A 20,945-nucleotide genomic window follows, 5' to 3' on the forward strand; every position below is an offset into this window, starting at 1 on the left:
TCATGACCCAACTAGGTAACATCATCAGTGCTAGAAGTTGGAGGAGGGAGAGGAGGAAACGGTGAAGGGGGAAGGAGAGGAGGAGGAGGAGGAGGAGGAGGAAGAGGAAGAGAAGGAGGACCGAGTTTGCTTGTTTTCTTGCAAACATTTTATGACCCAGCTAGGTAAATTCATCAGTGCTGGAAGTTGGAGGAGGGAGAGGAGGAAAAGGTGAAGGGGGAAAGAGGAGGAAGAGGAGGAGGAAAAAGAGGAAGAGAAAGAGGACTGTGCTTGGTAGTTTTCTTGCAAACATTTTATGACCCAACTAGGTAACATCATCAGTGCTGGAAGTTGGAGGAGGAAGTGGGGAAGGAAAAGGAGGAGGAGGAAGAAGAGGAGGAATGCGAGGTCTTTGGTGCTCTTTGAACTTGGTTGTTTTCTTTCCGATGTTTCATGACCCAATTAAGTTACATCATCAGTGCTAGAAGGAAGTGGGGTTTAGGAGGAGGAGGATGACTGTGGGTCCCCTGGTGCCCTCTGAGCTTGGTAGTTTTCTTGCAGGCATTTCCTGACCCAGCTAGGGAACATCATCAGTGCACTGAAGGATAATGAGCCACCTGCAAGGATGCCGCTAAGCTGAAAGAGCACCAAGGAGCCCTCATTTCGACCTGAGCCATAAATATTCTCCTTTTCCTCCCAAGACCGGCCGGGGGGACACCCTTGCAATCCTCCTCCGGGCTTTGGGACGGGCGCAGGGGTCCTTCTCGCCAGAGGGGTCAGCCAGAGTCGGAAAAGCCTCGCCTTCTGGAGATGGGAGGCCCATGAAATCCAGACTGAAAAGAAGACAACATTCAAACTGTCGTGTCCTGGTTTAGAAGCCCGAACAGAGATCGATAGGGCTGGAAGGGACCTCGGAGGTCTTCTAGTCCAACCCCCTTCTCAGACAAGAGACGCTATCCCATCCCAGACAGTCTAGTCTCTTCTTAAAACCTCCCATGGTGGAGGACTCACAACTGGAGGAAGCTCATTTCAAGGATTATTTGTTCTCCCTGTCGGGAAATTCCTCCTTATTTCCTAGTCAGACTTCCACTCATTGTTTCTTATCCTGCCCTCTGGTGCTATTTTTTTTTTTTTCTATAAGGAAGGTCATCTTAGCATGTTTATATCAGGCATTAAGGACCATGTCCGCACACGGGACCTGAAGGTCCAATTAAGCGGATTTATTGCTAAAAGCCTTCTCAACTCAAGGTCAGCACCTGCTCGGAATTAGATAAAGGTCCACAGAATTCAAGGGAGGTTGGAGTTAGTTCACTTGTGCCTACGTAGGGATTCTCAGGAGACGCCACCTTTGACCCCACCCCTCAGGTTCTGCCGTCTCTTCTCCTACACATCTACTTCCTTGGATTTCCCATCTTTCTTTCTTTCTTTCTTTCTTTCTTTCTTTCTTTCTTTCTTTCTTCCTCCCTCCCTCCCTCCCTCCCTCCTTCCCTCCCCCTCTTCCTCCAGAAATAATCTAAAACCCATACTCCACAATCCCAAGTAGGCAGGGAGACTGTGATAACAGTGCTGGGTGCAATCTCTTGCAAACACCTGGGCAGGTGAGCGTCCTTCCTTCGCACAGCCTTTCCACCTGAGGAGAGGCTCGAGAAAAACAAACATTCTCTGTTCATTCATGCACGGAATATCCAGAGACGTGTGCCAAAGATTGTGGAGGAGGCCTGAAGAATAAATGTCTTTCTGTGTTTGGGTATTTGTCTGTGTGTGTGTGAGAGAGAGAGAGGGGGGGGGAGACAGACAAACAGACAGACAGACAGGGACAGAGACAGAGACAGAGACAGAGAGAAAGAAAAAGAGAGCGAGAGTAAGAATGAGAAAGAGATTCAGAGAGAAAGAGGAAAAGAAAAAGAGAAAGAAGCATAGAGAAGGAAACAAACAGAGGGAGAAACAGAGAGAGAAAGATGGATAAAGAGAGAGAGAAAGAAATAGAGTGAAAGAGAGAGAGAAAGAGAAAGAGGGAGAGAGAAAAAAGAGAAAAAGAGAGCAAGAGTGAGAAAGAGATACAGAAAGAAAAAGGCAAAGAGAAAACAGAGAAAACAGAGAAAAAAGATGAGAAAGAAAGAAACAGAGGGAAAGAGAAAGAAAGAGAAGCAGAGAGAAAGAGGGAAAAAGAGAAAGAGAGAGAAAGAAATAGGGTGAAAGAGAGAGAAACAGAAAGAGGGAAAAAGAGAGGGAGAAACAAATAGAAATAGAGTGAAAGAGGAAGAGAGAAAGAGAGGGAGAAAGAGGGAAAAAAAGAAAAAAAGAAAGAGAAAGAGAGAGATTTAGAGCCAGCATTCAGCCCCAGAGGGTACCTCATCATGTGGAGGGTCTCAGGGTCGCTGACGAAGCTGAAGGCGTAGCCGCTGGAAGTGGTCCCGAAGTCGATGGCCACCACCACTCCGAAAGGAGACGTCTCCTGCCTCCGGATGTCATTCCTCTGCAAACACACACACACACACACCAGGATGCCAGAGGAGGACCCACAAGGGCGGCCCCTGGGCCTGGGCCCCACATGCTCCACCCTGAGCTCCAGAGCACTAACCTCGGGCCCTTGAAGATGGGTGGACTTCAATTCCCAGAATTCCCCAGTCAGCACAGCTCGGGGGGTGGGGGCGGTGGAGGTGTTCAGCACCATTTGATAAGCCTACCTGGGACCCACCTTATCCCCTAGTGGGGCTTTGACCAGGTTTGGGGAAGGCTGCTGCTTACCGGGGACTGAGATGGAGTGAGGGGCGCGATGCTGCAGCTGTGGCTGTGGAGACCAGGAGAACTCGGTGGAGACGGGGTCCGGGACCGCTCCCCATTTGTCCCTGGTGAAGAAGAAGAAGAAGGAAAGGAAAGATGGATGCTTAGAAACATCCTTTAATCGTCTAAGTCAGTGGCCCCCAACCTTTTTTGTGCCATGGCCCGGTACTGGCATCACAAAATGATCCGCAGCCCGGTACCGGCATCAGCACGCATGACAAGGCCAGGCGAGCCGAGCGACCGGCCAGCCAGCCGTCCCCCGCTTCTCCCCGCAACCTTCAACGCCTCCTTTGTACCTTTGTCGATGGGCTTTGCTTCGGGACGGCTTTGGGACGGTCGCTCGGCTCACCTTGCCTTGGGTGCTGAAAGAACCCTCGCGCCTTAGTTTCGTTCGAAGCCCCCCCCCTCGATGAAACTAAGGCGCGAGGATTCCTTCAGGATCCAAATGCCGCTTTCCAACTGGAAAAGCTCACCCGGAAGCACTTTCTCATCAAACAAGATGGCGGCGCCCAGAAAACCGGCGGCCCAGTAGGAAATGTTCCACGGACCGGTACCGGTCTGTGGCCCAGTGGTTGGGGACCCCTGGTCTAAGTTGCTCTTCTCTGTACATTCCCCAAAGTCTCAACACCTTTTTTTTGTAATGTGGGGACCAAAACTGGACGCAGGATTCCAGTGGTGGGATTCAACCTTTTTCTTTTTAAACCACTGGTTCTGTGGGCGTGGCTTGGTAGGCGTGGCTTGGATGGTTTGGCATGGCGGCGCAGGCGCAGAGGCGTTCCAACTTGCCTCCTGCAAGTCCGCATTCTCCCGGTCTCTTCAGCAGCTGCCACACAGCACTCTTCTGTGCTGTGCAAAGCAGCTGCGCTTCAAAAGCAGGGGATATAGGTGAGTATGGAAGCCCGGGAGGGCAGGTGGGCCCAACCACAGAGCGGTGGAGAGAACCGGTTTGGTTTCCGCTTCTCATCGGCACTACCAGATCGGCCGAGCCGGGCCGAACCGGTATAATACCACCACTGGGAAGGATACTGCAAAATCTCGTGCACGCGCAGAGGGTTTGATACGGACTTTCTCCTGCAATCCTGTACTCTCCCTGCGTCTTCAACAGCCGACGCGCGGCAATACGCCATGCCAAGCGAAGCAGCTGAGCTTCAAAACCAGGACATAAAGGTCAGAATAGAGCCAGGGTGGGCGGACGGGCCCAGCAGCTGATCGTTGGAGTGAATCGGTTTGCTCACAGAGGATCCTCGGAGCTACCAGTTTGGCTGAACTGTGCCGAACTGGTATAATACCACTGTTATAGGCATCCAGAATTGTCCATTGTAATCAATCACTCCGAGACAAACATCATCTCCAAACGAGATATTAGGAACAGCTCTGGTACTTCTATTCAATTTCCAAACTGAAAATCGTTTTCAGCAGCTTTCACAAAATCCACCCTCTCTCCTCCCACTTCTACACTTCATTCATCACGAGAACCAATTAACGGCAGCTGGAATTTTTAATGCGACAATACGAAATAACCTTGAACTTTCCAACTTCTCTACACACACCCTTGCACTCCTTATAACAATCTTGGCAGCTGAATCTCAGAGCTGACATCCACACCTGCAGGATTCCAGGTGTGGCTTTACTGAGGCATTTATAAAGCAGTACTCAGACTTCACATGGTGGTATTCACATTTTTTTTTTACTATTGGTTCGGTGGGCATGGCTTGGTGGGCGTGGCAGGGGAAGGTGACTGCAAAATCCCCCTTCCCTCCCCACACCACTAACCTGCTTTCCAGCTCCGTTCTCCTGCACAGGGCCACCAAAGGAGACCCAGCCGATCAGCTGGGACTCAATGGGAGGCAGAGAAGAGATGGGGGTTGGTGGGGCCAGGTCAGAGGTGGGATTGGCCGGTTCTCCCAACGACTCCAAATTTCCGTTACTGGTTCTCCAGAACTGGTCAGAACCGGCTGAATCCCACCTCTCGGCTGGTTCACGTTTAAGGGAGCGTCTACTAGGACTCTAAGGTCCGTCTTACAGTGACTGTTTTTGAGCCAGCTTTCTCCTAATCTGTACTTGTACCTTCCTCCAAGGTCTGATTCAGCCATATGTGTGATTCTAAGACTCACTTAGCTATTACAACCCCCCCACAAAAAAATAAAAATAAATAAATGATGCTCTGGGACCTTTGTGGCTGGCTCTGGATCTTTCTTCTCCCCAGAGAACAAAATGGAGGAGGAAAACAGTGAACAAAGGCGAATAATCTTCATTCAAAGGTCAACCATTGCAGCCTGCAGCCCAACCATGTTTTCCTCCAAATCTGGAATTAAGAGGTTTGGGGAAGATGCCCCTCCCCAACCATTTAGGGGCGTGGTGGTCAGACTCCTGTCAGTAACCTGAGATCGATTAAACCCAAGCATGAAAACCAGGATGTCTGGCAGGAAGGAGGGATTGGAGAAAGAGGGAAGAAGAGAAAAGTTTCTGCTTTTTTTTTTCCTTGGACGGTCCCTGTGAAGGTATCCCCCCTTCCTTAAACCTGTTTTACCCCCCCCCCCCACTTTCCCCCTCCCAGGGGAGTTTCGCCTAAAGCTTCGAAGAATGGAACAGGATGTAGAAAATAGAAAATAATAATCAAATAGAAATGGAAATGGAACAGAATGGAACAGAACAGAGCAGGACAGGATAGAACAGAATTGGAATGGAATGGAATAGAACAGAATGCAATAGGAGAGGAGAGGAGAGGAGATGACAGAACAGAACAGGAATGGAATGGAACGGATGAGATGGAACAGAACAGAACAGAACAGAACAGAACAACAATGGAATGGAATGGGATAAGAGGGAACGGAACAGAAGGGAACAGACAGAACAGAACAGAATGGAACAGAACAGAGCAGGACTGGATAGAACAGAATTGGAATGGAATAGAACAGAATGCAATAGGAGAGGACAGGACAGGACAGAACAGAACAGGAATGGAATGGAACGGGATGAGATGGAACAGAACAGAACAACAATGGAATGGAATGGGATGAGAGGGAACAGAACAGAAGGAAACAGACAGAACATAACAGAATTGAACAGAACAGAGCAGGACTGGATAGAACAGAATTGGAATGGAATAGAACAGAATGCAATAGGAGAGGACAGGACAGGACAGGACAGAACAGAACAGGAATGGAATGGAACGGGATGAGATGGAACAGAACAGAACAGAACAACAATGGAATGGAATGGGATAAGAGGGAACGGAACAGAAGGGAACAGACAGAACATAACAGAATGGAACAGAACAGAGCAGGACTGGATAGAACAGAATTGGAATGGAATGGAATAGAACAGAATGCATAGGAGAGGAAAGGAGAGAGATGAGAACAGAACAGAACAGGAATGGAATGGAACATGAGATGGAACAGAACAGAACAGAACAGAACAACAATGGAATGGAATGGGATAAGAGAACAACAGAAGGGAACAGACAGAACATAACAGAATGGAACAGAACAGAGCAGGACTGAATAGAACAGAATGGAATGGAATGAACAGAATGCAATAGGAGAGGACAGGACAGACAGAACAGAACAGGAATGGAATGGAACGGGATGAGATGGAACAGAACAGAACAGAACAACAATGGAATGGAATGGGATAGAGAAGGAACAGAACAGAAGGAACAGACAGAACATAACAGAATGGAACAGAACAGAGCAGGACTGAATAGAACAGAATTGGAATGGAATAGAACAGAATGCAATAGGAGAGGACAGGTCAGGACAGGACAGAACAGAACAGGAATGGAATGTAACGGGATGAGATGGAACAGAACAGAACAGAACAACAGTGGAATGGAATGGGATGAGATGGAACAGAACAGAAGGGAACAGACAGAACATAACAGAATGGAACAGAACAGAGCAGGACAGGATAGAACAGAATTGGAATGGAATAGAACAGAATGCAATAGGAGAGGACAGGACAGGACAGGGACAGAACAGGAATGGAATGGAACGGGTTGAGACGGAACAGAGCAGAACAGAACAGAACAACAATGGAATGGGATGAGAGGGAACGGAATAGAAGGTTACAGACAGAACATAACAGAATGGAACAGAACAAAACAGCTTTGCTTGAAATGTGATACAAGGAATTTGTCTCTGGTATAGAAGAGAGACAGAGAGACACGTCCACTCCCCCCAAGCGGCCAGTCGTAAACTGAGAACTCCCTGCAGCCAATTTTATTTTTCACTTGGAATAAAATTGACTTCCTCCTCCCACCCACCCCCTCCCCAGCCTAACACAGCTCCCCCCAGATCAGAGTCAATAAGCCCGTCCAACTTTGTCCAAAGAGCAACAACCCTTGACAACTTGCAGGGACGTCAGAGTGACTGACAACCCAAACAAGAGCAAGCAGGATTTATTGCCGTGGAGCATTCAATACAGGAAGGCTGACCTCGCCCCCGCAGGGGGGAAGCAGTGGGTGGGGGAGAAAGAATGGCTGACGGAGGCACCTCAGAGGCTCTGCTTACTCCACACATGGTTCCCATTAAGGAGTCAAACTAATTACTCTCCTCCCCTCCGAAGGCTCAATCTCCACCCTGAACAGCAGGGACGTTTCCTGGCTGACAGGCCCCAGCCGAGGTTCATGAGCGGCAGTGAGGCCCATGCTCATATTATCAGCCGACCGTCGATGCCTGAGGCCCTGGGAAGAGAACTTGGACTGAGGCGGCGTGTCCCAGCTATGGTGACTTTGCTGGGATCCCCATACAAGCATATCTATGCATGCATCAATACGTGACAGCACTATCCCATGATTTGAAGGGACGCCCCAAAGAGGACGGGGTCAACTTATTCTCCAAAGAAGGAGAGGCAGGACAAGAATTGGAGGCAGGACAAGAATGGAGCTGGAAGGGACCTTGGAGGTCTTCTAGTCCAACAAGCAGGGAACCCTAGACCAAGGGCCTTCAAGCTTGACAGCTTTAAAACTTGTGGACTTCCACTCCCAGAATTCCTCCTCCAGTCATGTTAGCTCAGGAATTCTGGGAGTTGAAGTCCACACGTCTTAAACCTGCCAGGTTTGAAGACTCTTGTCTTAGATGATGGATGGATGGATAGATTAGATAGATAGATGGATGGATGGATGGATGGATGGATGGATGGATGGATGGATGGATGGATGATAGGTAGATGGGGTGGGTGGATGGGTGGATCATGGATGGAGGGATGGATGGAGGGATTAGATAGATAGATGGATGGATGGATGGATGGATGGAGGGAGGGAGGGAGGGAGGGAGGAGGAGGGGAGGGATGGGTGGGTGAGTGGGTGGATGGGTGGATGGATAGATGATAGGTAGACCGGGTGGGTGGATGGGTGGATCATGGATGGAGGGATGGATGGAGGGATTAGATAGATAGATAGATGGATGGATGGATGGATGGAGGGAGGGAGGGTGGGAGGGAGGGAGGGAGGGAGGATGGGTGGGTGAGTGGGTGGATGGGTGGATGGATAGATGATAGGTAGACCGGGTGGGTGGATGGGTGGATCATGGATGGAGGGATGGATGGAGGGATTAGATAGATAGATAGATAGATAGATAGATAGATAGATAGATAGATAGATAGATAGATAGATGGATGGATGGATGGATGGATGGATGGATGGATGGATGGATGGATGGACGGATGGACGGATGGATGGATAGATGGATGGATAGATGATAGGTAGATGGGGTGGGTGGATGGGTGGATCATGGATGGAGGGATGGATAGATATGGATGGAGGGATGGATGGATGGATGGGTGAAGCCCTCTGATCTTCCAAGAGAGCTTTCCCTCTTTGTAGGGTGTTGGCCATCACCTGGAACCTGCAGGCCTTTTTTGGAGCAGAGCTGGCGATCCACCATTGCAGCATTTGGACTCTTCTGCACTTTCCTGCAACGATCTGAGTGGCCGGAGCAGCAGCCCAACTCCCTTCCCAGGAAGTCCCCAAGAATGCCTGAGCCCAACCTTCTCGGAGAGACTCTCGTCCTGTCCCCCATCCAGGATCAAAGCTGGGACATCGCAGGTTTCCTTACCGATTTTCAGCGTGTGGATGGTGGGGACCACAAGGGTTGACATCTTCACATCACTCTCGTGCCTGAAGGACAGGGAGAACATATCGATCAGAATAGAGCCGAAAGGGACTTTGGAGGTCTTCTAGTCCAGCCCCCTGCTGAAGCAGGAGACTACCAATTTCAGTGGCTCAGGGGTGGGATGCAAATATTTTTACTACCGGTCTGTGGGCGTGGCTAGGTGGGCCATGTGATGGGGTGGGTGTGGCTTTTTTTGAAACAACCCCCCCCCCCCCAGCGCTCCGTTTCTTTGCCTCCCGGGCCTCAGGGAAGCCTCCTGGGTAAGACAGCGAGGGGGATCCTAGCACGGCTGATTGTCAGAACAGCTGATCATTGGAAAGAAAAAGAAACGAGAAAATACCAGTTCGGCCAAATCGGTAGCTGGTTTTTCATTACCAGTTTGCCCGAACCGGGAACGAACCGGTAGAATACCCCCACTTAAGTTGGCTGTCCAGTCTCTTCTTAAAATCCTCCACTGATGAAGCACCTACAACAGTGATGGCGAACCTTTTTGTTGTGGTGTGCCGAAAGCTCACCCGAAATGCAATGTGTCCCGCCCCTGCACATGCGCACGGAACACCCCCTGCCCCCTTACCTGCACTGCGCATGCGTGTGCCTCCCAGCTGATTTTCGGCCCATTTGAGCCTTTTTCGGCCTCCCAGAGGCTCGAGGGAAGCCTCTGCAGCCTTGGGAGGCCGTAAAATGGGCCCTTTTCAGCAGTTCCGGTATTTACAGGCCTGTTTTTCAGCCTCCAAAAGCTGCAGAGGCTTCCCTCGAGCCCCCAGGAGGATGAAAATGGCCTCCCCTGGTCTCCAGAGGCCCTCCAAAGGCTGAAAATGGGCACTTCCAGTATTTCCGGAAGTGCCCATTTTTGGCCTCCTGAGGCTGCAGAGGCTCTGAGAGGCCGAAAAAGGCCTCAAATGGGCCAAAAATCAGCTGGGAGGCATATACATGTGCAGTGCCGGTCCATTTGGCTGGGGCTTACGTGCCTGCACAAATGGCTCTGCGTGCCACTTGTGGCACACGTGCCGTAGGTTCACCCTCACAGACCTATAACTTCTGATGGCAGGCTGTTCCACCGGTTAATTGTCCTCACTCTCTGGAAGTTTGTTAAGCCTCGTTAAGCAAGTTTTCCTCCATGTTACCACCTGTCTTGCCACCGTTGTTAAGTGAATCGCCACAATTGCTAAGTTACAGGGTTGTGAAGTGATTCTGGCTTCCTCTTTGAAGTCTCTTGTCAGAAGGACGCCAAAAAGGAGGGAATCACATCACTGCCCGCAATAAATCTGGCTCGGGAATTTTGGGAGTTGAAGTCCAGGAATCTTTTGAGAGAGGAAAAAAAAAACACTCTGATTTTAAACACTGGGGGATTTTTGCATTTAAAAGGGAACGAAAAAGTCTGTTGGTTTTGGCTTCTTATAAGAATCACAAAAAAAAAAAAAATATCCTCAACGGATTCACCCTGAAGACCCGACTGCACGTGCGGAATGAAAAACAAGGTATTTAAATGCAACACTTTACATTTCAGCTGCCACCTGATCTCTCGATCAGCTGCACCCCTGCTATTTTAATCTCCGCAGTTGTCATTTTAATTCTCCCCCTCTCCCCTCCGCTTTGATATCTGATTTTTAGCTGCTTCTCCTATGGGAGGCCCCAGAATAGCTATTTTCAACGACAAACACAATTCTGGAGATAATAATTGCACAAAAATATTTTGATTGTATCTATTGGATACCTCCCTCGTCTACCATTTGTCCGTGCATGGAACAAGGGTGGGGGAGGGGGGGAGAAATGGAATATTTGTAGTGTATTTGTGTTGTTTTGCGAGCAGGGATTCCAACTGGCTTATCTGGTCGTCCTTGACTTGCAACCGTTCATTTAAGTGATCGTTTAAAGCAGGGATGGGGGTGGGGGTAGGATTCTACCGGTTTGTACCGGTTCTATAGAACCGGTTGTTATGATTCTGTGCAGTTTCGAGAACCGGCAAATCGTGGCCCTGGCTGGCCCCGCCCCTCTCCGCCGACCCCTCTCCTCACAACCCGATCAGTTCTTATCGCGCACGTGCAATACTGCCTGCATGCCTGACATTGCTGACTGCGTTCTCCCCCGTCCAGTCACTCCTTAAGGTATTTTTTTCCCTTCCCGACGATCAGCTATTTCGAGGATCAGCTGTGCCGGGATCCCCCTTGCTGTCTTACCGCTTCATCTAGGAGGTTTCCCCGAGGCCCAGGTGGCAAAAAGGGGCTACTTGCAGCCTTACTCCTGAGTCGCCTGTGCTGCTGCAGCTGTTCTTTCCTGCAAGCAATCCTGCGCGCACGCACACTTGGCACAGGCTCCTCGGGAACCTCCTCATCGCTGCTGCCAGCCCTTACAATCTCTGAAGGCAGCAGTCCACTCCCTAATGGTCCTGGCCCCTCATCTGAGTCCTCGCTCTCCTCAGCCGTCCACACCTGCTGCCGGCTAACCGTAACAGTTAGTCAAGGACCCAATTCTCTTGCTTGTCAGCTTTTCTTTTTCCATTTTTATAATTGTAATTGTTTTCTTTTTATGATACGGGTAGTCCTTGACTGATGAACCCAATGGAGTCTGACATCTCTGCTGTGAAGTGAGACATTTGTGAAGTGAGTTTTATGACCTTTCTTGCCTGCCGTAGCTCTTAAGCGAATCACTGCAGTTGATTCTATTCTATTCTGATATTCTATTCTATTCTATTCTATTTTAAATTCCTATTCTATTTTATTCTAAATTCCTATTCTATTCTATTCTATTCTATTCTATTCTATTCTATTCTATTCTATTCTATTCTCTATTCTATTTCTATATTATCCTATATTCCATTCCATTCCATGTTCTATTCTATTCTATTCTATTCTATTCTATTCTATTCTATTCTATTCTATTCTATTCTATTCTATTCTATTCTAAATTCATATTCTATTCTGTTCTAAATTCCTATTCTATTCTATTCTAAATTCATATTCTATTCTGTTCTAAATTCCTATTCTATTCTATTCTATTCTATTCTATTCTATTCTATTCTATTCTATTCCATTCCATTCCATTCCATTCCATTCCTTTCCATTGCAGGAGAAACCAAACAAGCTTCTGCCCTTATAATCCGCTGATCAAAAGGAAAAAAAAAAGCATAACACTCATTAATTAAGAGCAGCTTTAATCAGGAACCATGAGCGCTGCTGAACCCTTCGTAGACACTCAAATCGTGCCAAGGGGCAGCTGTTGCAAAGGACGGGTGAGGAAACTAAGTCACACCTCCTTTGAAGTTAGAGGGCTCCTAACTGGGAAAACCCAGGAAGAGAGAGGAAAAACCCTCTTTGAAATCCAGATTTTCCGGTGCACAGTTTCCATCATTAAGCCGCCCTCTGAATAAAAGAGGCAGGAAGGGCCGGGCGGGGCAGGGTGGGATCGGATAGGAAATGAATGCTGACACGAGGACAGCCAAAATGGCAGGAACCGCTGAAAGAAGGACCGGACACAATAACAGAGGGGGGGAAGGGACCTTGGAGGTCTTCTAGTCCAACCCCCTGTTTGAGCAGGGGTTGGACGAGAACACCTCCAAGATCTCTTCCAACTCTGCTATTCTCTTATTCTACCCAATCTCTTCTTGAAAACTTCCAATGGTGAAGTACCCACAACTTCTGGTGGCAGAGCTGTTCCACTAGATATTTGTCTTGAGGCTTGAAAGTCACTTGAGACTTTCAAGAAGAGACTGGACTGCCATTTGTCAGAAACAGTGTAGGGTCTCCCGCTTGGGTGGGTGGGGGTTGGACTAGATGACCTACAAAGTCCCTTCCCACCAGTGGTGGGATTCAAAAAAAATTTACTACCAGTTCTCTGGGCGTGGCTTGGTGAGTGTGGCAAGGAAGGATACTGCAAAATCTCCATTCCCTCCCACTCCTGGGGGAAGGTTACCACCGGTTCTCCGAACTACTCAAAATTTTCACTACTGGTTCTCCAGAACTGGTCAGAACCTGCTGAATGCCACCTCTGCTTCCAACTCTGATTATCTGCTATCTGTTATCTTCGCTGTTAGAAAGTTTCTCTTTCGTTCGAGGTTGCTTCTCTCCTGGATCCGTTTCCATCCGTTGCATTTTGTGGCTTTGGAGCAGTGGTGGGATTCAAAAATTCCCACCACTGGTTCTTTGGGCGTGGTTTGGTGGGCGCGGTTTGGTGTGCGTGCATACACACCAAACACACGCTTGGCACACACGTTAAAACAGTAAAAACTAAGCTACTGCGGCTCTCAGCTGTTTAGCACAGCTAGCCGCTCTGCTGCGCCAAACAGCTGAGAGGTTAAAATGCACCTAGGAGCAGAGATGGGAGGGTGGGCCCAACTGCAGAGTGTCGGAGAGACTCGGAGGGAACCGGTTCTCTACCAGCTGACCTTCAGCGCTACTGATATGCCAGAACCGGGCCGAACCGGTAAAATACCACCACTGCTTTGGAGAATGGCTTGATCGCCCCTCTTCTTTGTGACAATAAAGTTATTCTATGCTGTCTATATCTATGTATGTTTCTATGTATGTTTCTACAGTATGTATCTATGTATCTATGTATGTATGTATTTATTTGTCCCTATCATCAATCATATCTATCATAGCTAACTGTCTCTATCTATCTGTCTGTCTGTCTATCTATCTATCTATCTATCTATCTATCTATCTATCTATCTATCTATCTATCTATCTACTATTTATCTATTATCTATCTATCATATATATCTGTGTCTATCTATCTATCATCTATCTATCTATCATCTATCTATCTATCATATCTATCTATCATCTAATCTATCTATCATCTATTTATCATCTATCATATATCTGTATCTACCTATCTATTTATCTATCTATTTATCATCTATTTATCTATCATCTAATCTATCTATCATCTATCTATGATATATATCTGTCTCTGTCTATCATAATCTTTCTATCATCTATCTATCATCTATCATATCTATCTGTATCATCTATCATATATATCATATCTATCTATCATCTATTTATCTATCATCTAATCTATCTATCATCTATCTTATCTGTCTGTCTATCATAATCTATCATCTTTCTAATTATCATCTATTTATCTATCATCTAATCTACCATCTATCATATCTACCTCTATCTCTCTAGCATCTAATCTATCTTTCTATCATCTCATATCTATCTGTATCTATCATCTATTTATCTATCATCTACTCTCTATCATCTATCTATACCTATCATATGTCTGTCTCTCCTATCATATGTCTGTCTGTCTTCTGTCTCTCTCTCCCTACCTACCTATCATCTCCGTCATGTCACACCTAGTCCTTCTTTTCATTAAACTAGACATACCCCACGTACCTGCAACCGTTCTTCGTATGTTTTAGCCTCCAGTCCCCTCCTAATCTCCTTTGTTGCTCTTCTCTGCACTCTTTCCAGAGTCCCAAACTCTTTTTTTATATCGCGGCAACCAAAACTGGATGCCGTATTCCAGGTGTGGCCTTACCAAGGCCTTATAAAGCGGTACTAACACTTCACATGATCTTGCCTCTGTCCCTCTACATGGCATCAAGTTAATGCCCGTCTAGTTAGGTCAAGCAAAGCCCACTCTGAAGCAGAAGCCGTCAATGCTGGCTGAGGAACTCTGGGAGTTGAAGTCCACAAGTCTTCAAGTTGCCAAGGTTGGAGACCCCCTGCTCCAAAGCCTCTGAAGGCAGGACAAGAAGCCATGGGTGGAAACTAATCAAGGAGAGAAGCAACCTAGAACTAAGGAGACATTTCCTGAGTTGGAACAATTAATCAGTGAAACACTGGACGTTTTTAAGAAGAGATTGGCCAGCCATTTGTCTGAAATGGCCTAGGATTTCCTGCCTAAGCAGGGGGTTGGACTAGAAGACCTCTAAGGTCCCTTCCAACTCTGTCATTCTAGTCTATTGTGTTGTAAGTCTTGAGTTTCTCCCAAGCTCGGTGTCTATTTTACTGCTGCCTTTGTGGTTATCTCCTTCCACAATTCCTCCTTAAATCAGTTAATTGAATTTTCCTAAGTAACCCCCCACCGTGGTGGGTTGTTATCTTATCTACAGGCGAATTACACATGCAAACAGTGTTGACCCCAATCACCTCACTTGCACACTTCAAAGGTCTGAGACAAGACCGAGTCTTCTCAACACAAAAGGGTTGCAAATCCAGCGTGCGCTAATTTGGCAATTTACAGGTGGGACGTTCCCCAAGTGACCCTTCGCAGTTACAACAGCAGGGGAAAAGTGATGGGTACATCCCTGTTTTTCACACTTACGACCCTCACACCAGCCTCATAATCCCGCGATCACCACTGGGAAAGCTGGACTCGTATTTACGGCGGTCGTAGTGTCTCAAGGTCAGACACGATCCCCTTTTGCAACCTTCGGGCAAGCAAGGTCAACGGGGAAGCCGGTTTCACTTAACGACCGTGTGGCTAAGGTAACAACAGCGGGGATGAACTTAACAATTTTGGCAAGGAAAGTCATAACATGGGTCAAAACCAGAGGTGGGATTCAGCCGATTCGTACCGGTTCTGGAGAACAAGTAGCGGAAGTTTTCAGTAGTTTGGAGAACCGGCCAATCCCACCTCTGACTGGCCCCGCCCCATCTATGCTCCGCCTCCTGAGTCCCAGCTGATTGGCTGGCTCTTCTTTGGTTGCCCTGCCTAGGAGAACGGAGCTGGAAAGCAGGTTAGTGGGGTGGGGAGGGAAGGGGGATTTTGCAGTATATCCTTCCCCTGCCACACCCACCAAGCCACGCCCACAGAACCGGTAGTAAAAAATGTTGAATCCCACCACTGGTCAAAACTCAACGACGGTCTTGCTCAGCAACAGAAATTTTAGGCTCAGTGGTGGTCGTAAGACGAGGTTATAACTTCACACACACACAAACACACACACACACACAAGCCTTGCAGTTTTCAGTTCACAGTAAAGGGAGGGAGAGGGAGCCTGCCATACCCATTGCAAGTGTGCAAAACTCCCACACACCCTTGTCCTTCTCTTGCTAGCTTTCTCCCTCCCCGGCTCTGGCCTTGCAGCTGCTTCTCCCACGCTTCTGCTGACCAAAGCATTTGATGCAGAGGTCTCAAAACATGGCAACTGTAAGACGTGTGGACTTCAACAATAGCTTAGCATAGCATAGTTTAGCATAGTATAGCAAAGCATAGCATAGCATAGCACAGTATAGCACAGCTTAGCAGAGCAGAGCATAGCATAGCATAGCATAGCACAGCTTAGCATAGCATAGCATAGCATAGCATAGTTTAGCATAGCATAGCATAGCACAGCACAGCACAGCACAGCACAGCACAGCATAGCATAGCATAGCACAGCATAGCATAGCATAGCATAGCATAGCATAGCATAGCAGCATAGCATAGCATAGCATAGCACAGCACAGCACAGTTTAGCATAGCACAGCTTAGCTTAGCATAGCATAGCATAGCATAGCATAGCATAGCATAGCATAGCACAGCACAGCACAGCACAGTTTAGCATAGCACAGCTTAGCTTAGCATAGCATAGCATAGCATAGCATAGCATAGCATAGCATAGCATAGCATAGCATAGCACAGCACAGCACAGCACAGTTTAGCATAGCACAGCTTAGCTTAGCATAGCATAGCATAGCATAGCATAGCATAGCATAGCACAGCACAGCACAGTTTAGCATAGCACAGCTTAGCTTAGCATAGCATAGCATAGCATAGCATAGCATAGCATAGCATAGCATAGCATAGCATAGCACAGCACAGCACAGCACAGTTTAGCATAGCACAGCATAGCTTAGCATAGCATAGCATAGCATAGCATAGCACAGCACGCACAGCACAGCTTAGCATAGCATAGCATAGCATAGCATAGCATAGCATAGCATAGCATAGCATAGTTGGCTGGAGAATTCTGGGAGTTGAAGTCCACGAGTCTTAAAGTTGCCAAGTTCGTGGACCCTTGAATTTTGGTGCTTCGTGATGTCAAGGGGCACAAATGCAACCCCCTTTTGTGTTTTTCAGCCTGTCAGATCAAAGAGCTTCTTTCGGAAGAAGGGAAGTTAGATGTGTTTGAACCCCGCACGGTGTATCCCGCACTCCTCTTCCTCATCCCTCGCCCTGGAGAAGACCCCACCTTTCTCTTCTGAACTGAAGGACTCTCCCGTCATGATAATTCCTCTCTGTAGCAAATTTCCCACATCCAAAGGACTTGTTTCTTTTCTCTCCCCTCCCCCCACCCCCCCCTGCACCCGCAGATCTGGGAAACTGGCTGGGCAACCGATAAGGTTTTGCAACAAGGAACGGGCACAACGTTTCTGGAGCAAGCCGCTCCATTCTTTGACCAATTTCTTTTGATGAGCAAAACAAAAAACCCTTTCTCATTCTCCTTGCAAGAGAAATCCTACACAATAGCCCTCTTGGACTTATATACTGCTTCACGGGGCTTTTACAGCCCTCTCTAAGAGGTTTGCAGAGCCAGCCTCTTGCTCCCAACAATCTGGGTCCTCATTTGACTGACCTCAGAAGGATGGAAGGCTGAGTCAACCTTGAACTGGTCAGGATCGAATTCCGGACAGTGGGCAGAGTCAGCCTGCAATGCTGCATTCTAACCACTGCACCAAGCACAGTTCATCTATGATAGAGAGGATAGGATAAATGATAGGTGATAGATGTGTGGGTGTGTGGGTGAGAGGGAGGAAGGGAGGAAAGAAAGAAAGAAAGAAAAGAAAGAAAGAAAGAAAGAAAGAAAGGAAGGAAGGAAGGAAGAAAGGAAAGAAAAGAAAGAAAGGAAAAGGAAGGGGAGGAAAGAAAGAAAGAAAGGAAGGAAGGAAAGAGAAAGAGAGAGGAAAGAGCAAGAAAGAAAGAGGAGTGAGAAAGAAAGAAAAAGGGAGAAAGGGAAGAATGGATGGAAGGAAGGAAAGACAGGAAAGAAGGAAGGAGAGAAAGAGGGAGGAGACAGAAAGAACAAGAAAAAAGAAAGGAGAGAGTCTGGAAGGATGGATGGAAGAAAGGAAGGAAGAAAAGAAGAAAGGAAGGAAAGGAAGGAAGGAAGGAAAGAAGAAAGGAAGGAAAGAAAGAGAGAAGAGAGAAAGAAAGAAAGAAAGAAAGAAAGAAAGAAAGAAAGAAAGAAAGAAAGAAAGAAAGAAAGAAAGAAAGAAAGACAGACGGGAGGAAAGAAAGGAAGAGGGAGGAAAGAAGGAAGAAAGGAAGGAAGGAAAGAAAGAGAGAAGAAAGAACAAGAAAGAAAGAGGAGTGAGAAAGAAAGAAAAAAGGAGAAAGGGAAGAATGGATGGAAGGAAGGAAAGAAAGAAAGGAAAGAAGGAAGGAAAGAAAGAGGGAGGAGACAGAAAGAAAGAATAAGAAAAAAGAAAGAAGGAGAGAGTCTGGAAGAATGGACGGAAGGAAAGAAAGGAAGGAAGGAAAGAAGAAAGGAAGGAAAGAAAGAGAGAAGAGAGGAAGAAAGAAAGAAAGAAAGAAAGAAAGAAAGAAAGAAAGAAAGAAAGAAAGAAAGAAAGAAAGAAAGAAAGAAAGAAAGAAAGGGCAGTTCTTGCCCAGATACATCGATACTCCTTTGGCCTCGGAGCTCCCCTTAGCATCAGAGCAGCCCAGAGTTTGTTTATCTTACTCTTTGTCAACACACAACTCAGCCGTGATACTCGATCTCCCTTACAAACCAGGCCCAGGCAGCATCTGCAGGGTTTTTTGCATTTGTGATCTAACTGCTTCCCTACTATATGGAGCGTGCAGAAGACCCCACCCCCCAAAAAATAACCACCCAATACCAAACTAAAGGGGAGGGGAAAACAATCTGTGCCCCCCAGATTCCAGTTTTGAAGACCCTTCCCCAAGCTGGCAAAGGGACATTATGTCCACTGATGCCGATATTTTTGCAGGAGAATTGAACGTTAAGAAAGCAGATCTTTCACCATCTTTCTGGATCTAGCTGGAGATCCTCCTGGAACGAGACTGAGGTCCCTCACAACCAAGGAGCCCCTGCCCCCAGCTGACCCCAGAGGACTCCACCTTTCCCCCCACTGAGGATGGCACCCCCCCCAATCCCATAGTCTTCTCAGAGGCCAACTCCTCCCGGTCTGCTTCCGAACCGGTAGAGCGCTGAACAAAAGAACCAGCCTTACTACGGGTTTCCGTAAGCATTCCTGCACTCGAAACAGCTGAAGGCTGGCAGGAATTCAGCTGGAGACATTTCCTCCAGGACGGAGAGATTACAACAGTCAGTGGGGGGGGGACCCTCCCTCAAAAAGGATCCCCAAAAGGAGCAACCGCCTCCTTGCAAACCCGCAATTCCACACACACACACATAACCTTTGCATTATTGGGGGTTCCTTTCCTTTCCAGAGCTGGTCGTGGAATTTCAGCAGTTGGAGGAGAGCCCAGGTGGGGCAGGAAGCAACGATCTGGGGCCGAGAGTCCACGCCAGACGCTGAGCTGTTGAACAGAACAGCCTGGAAACCATCTCCCATTTCTCACCCTGTCCAGGGGAAATCCCCGACACCGGGAAAGATCCGCATCTAGTTTGGAAGTCCACCTGAACTTCTCCAGAGGTTGCCTTCCCGTTTGACTTCTTCTCCTCCTCCCCTTGACCGAGTCTGGGAACTCTCCCGGACGTATTTACGGATCCTTTCGATCACCTCCTTGCAAGGTAGCCTCCCCCCCTCTTCCTTCCTTCCCTTCCTCCCCAGGACAAAAGAGGTCAAGTGTCCAAACGCTCCAGGAAGAGAGCTTCCAGCAAAGCTTCCTCATTTGCAAGACCAGCACCTCATCTCTGGAGGCAACACAACCCATACTGACCACCCTGGTTGCAAAGAGGAGATGGGGGCCCAGCTTAGCCACTCCACCTTTTCTCAACCCCCCTGGTTCCTTCCCGTTGACCTCCTTTGTCGGACACTTGGGGGCCACCTCCAGACGAGCGGATTCTTGGCCGCTTTCTTCAGCCTTAACTGGTCAAAAAAGTTCTCCACAAGTCCAAACTAGAAGATGCCAGCTGGGATAAGCGAGCAGGAGGTCCGTGGCAACAGAAGCCCCCTCCTCACACCTTGGCCAAGCTTACTCCTCTTACCTCGTCCACACAGGACCCCTCGGTGGATTCTCCTCTTCTCCGTAGCTAGTCAACCTCCAGTTTCCACCCAACTCCTCTCTCTCTCTCTCTCTTTCTCTGGGCTCTTCCTTCAGCTTGTCTCTCCTCCCACCCTTTTATCCTGGCCCGGCCCAATTTTTGGCTGCCTTTCAAGTCCCAACCCAGCTGCAGATGTGCTGAGGGGAGGAGGGCTCTCCTGCCATCCAGTCCTCCTGTGGGGGGGAAAAGGGGGGAGGCTGTGAGCGAAACTCGCCTGGACAAGCCAGAAGCAACTTGCAGCGATGCCTCCGCATCCCTCCCCACCTCAAATCCCCCCCTCCTTCCACTCTCCAAACGGAGGGAGGTCCGCTAACACCCCCACTCCAGATTCCTTCGCAGGAATGCGCAGGATGCAGACGGCAACGTAGGGGTGGGGTGAGGAAAGAGGCCTGGGGAAGCACCCGGAGGAGCTGTGCTAAAGCAATCAGAATCACGCTGGAAGGGACCTCGGAGGTCTTCTAGTCCAACCCCCTGCTCAAGCAGGAGACCCTATACCAGGGATGGGATTCAAATTGTTTAACAACCGGTTCGGTGGGCGTGGATTACTTGGTGGGCGTGGCTTGGTGGTCATGTTATTGACTGGGCATGGCTAACTCGATATCACTCACAATCGAGGCACGTATCTCCTCGCCTGGCCTCTCATGACTGTGGGGATGCTGCAACGGTCGTAAGTGTGGAAAACGGTCATAAGTCACTTTTTTTCAGCACCATTGTAACTTCGAATGGTCACTCTACACAAGCAAAGCACCAGCAAAGGAGGGGGAAAAAACTCCAGAGAAGTTCCTGAGACGGGAAGTCTAGTCCTGCCAAGAATGTAATAAGGGTTAATGCAGAGGCAGTTTCTGTAAGCAACACCAGAATGTTTCCTTCCTGCCTTCCTTACAGGATTAGACCAGTAATTTCTTCCAACAACCGGTTCTCCGAACTGCTTAGAATGT

At 48.1% G+C, this 20,945-nt stretch overlaps 1 protein-coding gene across 2 annotated transcripts in view; it reads right to left on the reverse strand.

Moving 5' to 3' along the window:
* HSPA12B (heat shock protein family A (Hsp70) member 12B) overlaps positions 1–20,042 on the reverse strand; it is a 36,958-nt gene extending 16,916 nt beyond the window's left edge. The window contains exons 1-4 of one of the 2 annotated variants that reach the window (XM_026722653.2): positions 19,951–20,042; positions 8,820–8,881; positions 2,728–2,828; positions 2,331–2,455 (exon numbers count right to left, since the gene is read on the reverse strand). In XM_026722653.2, coding sequence (XP_026578438.1) covers positions 2,331–2,455; positions 2,728–2,828; positions 8,820–8,862 — 269 coding nt within the window. In that variant the 5' untranslated portion in view covers positions 8,863–8,881; positions 19,951–20,042. Of the gene's footprint in view, positions 1–2,330; positions 2,456–2,727; positions 2,829–8,819; positions 8,882–19,926 lie in introns of both variants that reach the window. The other variant, XM_087935711.1, reaches the window with a different exon arrangement.
* Positions 20,043–20,945: the final 903 nt, after the last annotated feature.

The sequence above is a fragment of the Pseudonaja textilis genome, chromosome 6 (genome assembly GCF_049901715.1).
Source record: "Pseudonaja textilis isolate UNSWEBS1 chromosome 6, rPseTex1.2, whole genome shotgun sequence".
Lineage (NCBI taxonomy): Eukaryota > Metazoa > Chordata > Lepidosauria > Squamata > Elapidae > Pseudonaja > Pseudonaja textilis.